The sequence below is a fragment of the Fukomys damarensis genome, unplaced genomic scaffold, assembly GCF_012274545.1.
Source record: "Fukomys damarensis isolate Sample0158 unplaced genomic scaffold, DMR_v1.0_HiC HiC_scaffold_35, whole genome shotgun sequence".
NCBI lineage: Eukaryota > Metazoa > Chordata > Mammalia > Rodentia > Bathyergidae > Fukomys > Fukomys damarensis.
Window position 1 is genome coordinate 38,452,430 of NW_022900947.1, and position 3,700 is coordinate 38,456,129.

The following is a 3,700-nucleotide window of genomic DNA, read 5'->3' on the forward strand; positions in this document are numbered from 1 at the left end:
AAAAAAAAAAAAAAAAAGAAATGAAAACAAAACACCAAAAACTCCTGAAAGTTGAGAAAAAGACAGTTGTTCGAAGAGCTACACAGAGGACTGAGGGAGAGCTGACCTGGTGGGTTTGAGCAGTGTCAGGGTGACCAGCATGGCTGAAGGGTGGTGGAATGGTAGAAGACGGATTTGGAGAGGCTGGGGAAGGCCGTATCACATAGGCCCATGAACCGTAGCGGGAGTTCTGGCTTTGTTTTACGCAGTGATTCCAGAGAACAAAATGCTATGCATCAATTTGGCAGCTGTAGGAAAATTTATTGGAGATGAGGAGAAGCGGGGACCTGCAGTCTGGGGGAGATGACTGCAGTGTCCCCTGGTGGGGCAGCAGTGAGTTGGACAGGGGTGGAAAGTTCTAGAAAGCAGAGCTGGTAGGCTTGTATGTGGGCTGGAGGCTGTCGATCAGAAGGAAGGAATCGAGGACAGCCCCTATGCTTCTGTTTGGAGCTCCTGGAAGAAGGCAGATGACATCTACTGAGATGGGAAGAGTGGAAGAATAACAAGCCTTGAAATGATGAAATCCAGAATGAATCACAGATGGATGCTTGTGCGGAAGGGCAGCTCGATGAATATAATCCCGTCTCTGGAATGCTCTGCTGATGGTTCCATTCTCTTTTCGTGGTCTTCGCTACATATCATCACCCTTGTGTAAACATGTGACTCTCAGCTCTTGGCTGTAGAACATGTGTGCTGAGCTTACCTTTTCCTTCTCCCAACCTGAGCAGTACTATCGAGTTTGACGAGGTCCTGGCTTTGTTCGTAACCAGCCATTGTCTTTCACAGGAGTCCTGATGCAGGTCTGGGATGCAGTGGAGAAGGATGGTTAGGATCAGGCAGTACATTCTCTCACCAGATCATGGACCCCAAGGGGGGCTGTGCTTCTAAGTCCTGGGGTAGTACCACATTCCTGACTAGATTACACGAGGGTGGTCCCTTTATAAATATGGCAGAGGCCTCTGGTATATCCCACTGTATATGATTCTCCCTTGCAAGAGTTACCATTATTTTGAATATAGTATTTTAAAAAATTGTCCTACCTTTTTTTATTGTTACTATATATGATAGATCCCTAGACAGTATTGTTGTGTTCATGTTTTTCACGCTAAAGGATATCTAGCCAGGTGTAATGGACCACATCTGTAGTCTCAGTACTCTGGGAGGTGAAGGAAAGAGAACTGCAAGTTTGAACCCAGTGTGAGTAATGTAATGACTTAGTGAGATCCTATCTCAAAAGAAAAAAGTTGGGCTGGGATTTAGCTCAGAGGTTCTGCCACCTGCCTCACAAGCACAAGGTCCTGAGTTCCATCCCTGGTACCCACCCCCCAAAAGGGCCGAGGTTGTAGCTCAGTGCAAAGGCCATGTGTTCAGTCCCCATTTCTGAAAGGAAAGACATCTGATATATATTTTGCAACTTTTAAACATTGTTTTTGTGAGATTCATTCACATAGAAATATGTAGCTTTGCCAGGCAGGGATGTAGCTCAGTGGTTCTGCCACCTGCCTCAAGGACCCAAGTTTGATCCCCGGTACCAAAAAAAAGAGAAAGAAATATGTAGCTTTAATTCATTTATTAGGGCCAAGTAATATTCTGATGTACAACATTATTTGTTTATATCTTTTCCTAGTGCAGAATTTATTTACTGGGGAGATGTACTGTCCCATGATTTATAGTATGTAACATCTGCTTATTGCTTTTCTTTTTGGTGGGCAGCCAGCTTGTTTCTAGTTTCTTGCTATAATAAGCAATGCTTTTTTTTTAGTACTTGGAATCGAACTCAGATCCTTGTGCTTGTGAGGCAGGTAGTGGAACCACTGAGCTAAATACCCAGCCCAGCAATGCTTGTTATAAACACTCATTTTCACTTTTGAAACATTCCTCTGAACTCCCGAGCTTAAGGTAGATGTTCATGAAATATTTATCATGAGAATGCCAAGTAGCAAAATATCTCTTTATTGATGATTATTAAGATGTCTAAGAAAATCTTTTTGCTGAAATATGAATTTTGTTAGGGAGGGGGAGAAAACTAGGTCACCAAAACTGCTATTTTCACAGTTATCCTAAATTACCATTAATCAATCCCTCAGGCATCAACCGAAGAGGTCTCTGTGGCCATCTGGCCTTTCCGGTTTGGATACGACAATGAAGGATGGTCTAGTTTAGAAAGATCGGCCCAGCTGCTAAACCAGACAGGTAAGTCTCAACAGCGCTGGTTGCAGGTTTTGAGAAACGGCTACTGTTAGACTGATTTTCAGCAAGGCTGTGAAGTCACAGGAGGGATTGCCAGGTCATACAGTCTTCTCTTAAAAAGAGGCTTTGCATTGCTGGCTGTGGCGGGACTAAGCCTCAGTAGCCACGTCTGTCTCTGAAAACAGTTCATCCTGGTGATTGTGAACAGCGTCTCCTCCGGAGGTCTGCAGGGGATTCTCGTCATGCCCTTGCTGTTAGACATAGATGCCCTTGCCTAAGCTCCTTTCACCTGGGGACCAGAAAACTGTTGGATTGAAGACCAGAATGGGTCAGAAGTAAAGCTCATGTGTGAAGAGCACTCTTTTCAAGAGTCCCAGAGCTAATTTTTTTTTTCTGGTGCGGGGATCAAACTCGGGACCTTGTGCTTGGTTGCAAGGCAGGCGGTGGCTCAACTGATTTAAATTCCTAGCCTTAGAGCTAATTTTATTTGTTTATGTGGCATTCATTTTTATATGAAGCATCCTTTAAAAATATGTGGGATTTGGCTCTGAGATCAGCTACATGGAGTATGTAGTAGGTAAGTAAAGAGTTAACTTTTCTGGCTATTTTTTTTTTTAATATTTGTTCAACTAGCATTTATTCTTAATGCTTCCGAGATATATCCATTTACCACGGAGTTCCTACCCTTCTTTTTTTTTTTTAATTGAGTTTATTGGTACAATCTAGGTATACAATACAGTTACATTTATCATTGGGATTCTGTACTTTTACATAGTAGGTATTGATTCTCTTTTTTTCCCCTTGTCCTTGCCCTCTCTTCACACCCTCTTCCCCTCTCCATTTACAAAGACTTTATTTTCATTTTTTCAATTTCTCATATTTTTTCCTCTCCCTTATTACCTTTCCCCCACCCTTCCCACTTTCCCTACACCTTTAGCCCTTTACTTCCTATTTCACATTATTAATTATCTCATTAGGATCCTGTGTACTATTATAGTTTTCGCACCAAAGAAACTATTCAGTATTTCAGTTAAAGAAATCTTTGTATGAACGTTAAAAATAGGGAACCCTAAAATAAAACTGAAAAGGAAAGTAAAAGAGAAAAGGCAATGATGTAACATTAAAATAATCCTTAATTCTGGAGATGAATATGGTCCCTGAACATATTTAAATTGCTTCTTGCTCTTATAGTCTTATCTTATTCTTTTTTTCATTATTTAGAGAATACTTTATTAGTTTCTGTAATCAAACCCATGTAGACATGACCTTACATATTTAGTATGATGTGTTACCCCTGTACACATGGAAAAAAATAAAAATAAAAAAATTAACATTTCTAGACCAATATGGCTGTCCATTTCTGTACAATGCCAACTCAACACAGTAAATTGGGATGACTTTTTCCAAAGTTGGCAGCACCGTTAAAGTTTCCCAAAATTCAATTTATATATATATGTATATATATATATTT

The 3,700-nt window shown here is 40.8% G+C and overlaps 1 protein-coding gene across 1 annotated transcript in view; it reads left to right on the plus strand.

Moving 5' to 3' along the window:
- Cwh43 (cell wall biogenesis 43 C-terminal homolog) overlaps nt 1-3,700 on the plus strand; it is a 49,399-nt gene that overhangs the window by 22,561 nt on the left and 23,138 nt on the right. The window contains exon 10 of the mRNA XM_033758912.1: nt 2,127-2,232. Within this exon, the coding sequence (XP_033614803.1) occupies nt 2,127-2,232 (106 nt within the window). The remainder of the gene's footprint in view (nt 1-2,126; nt 2,233-3,700) is intronic.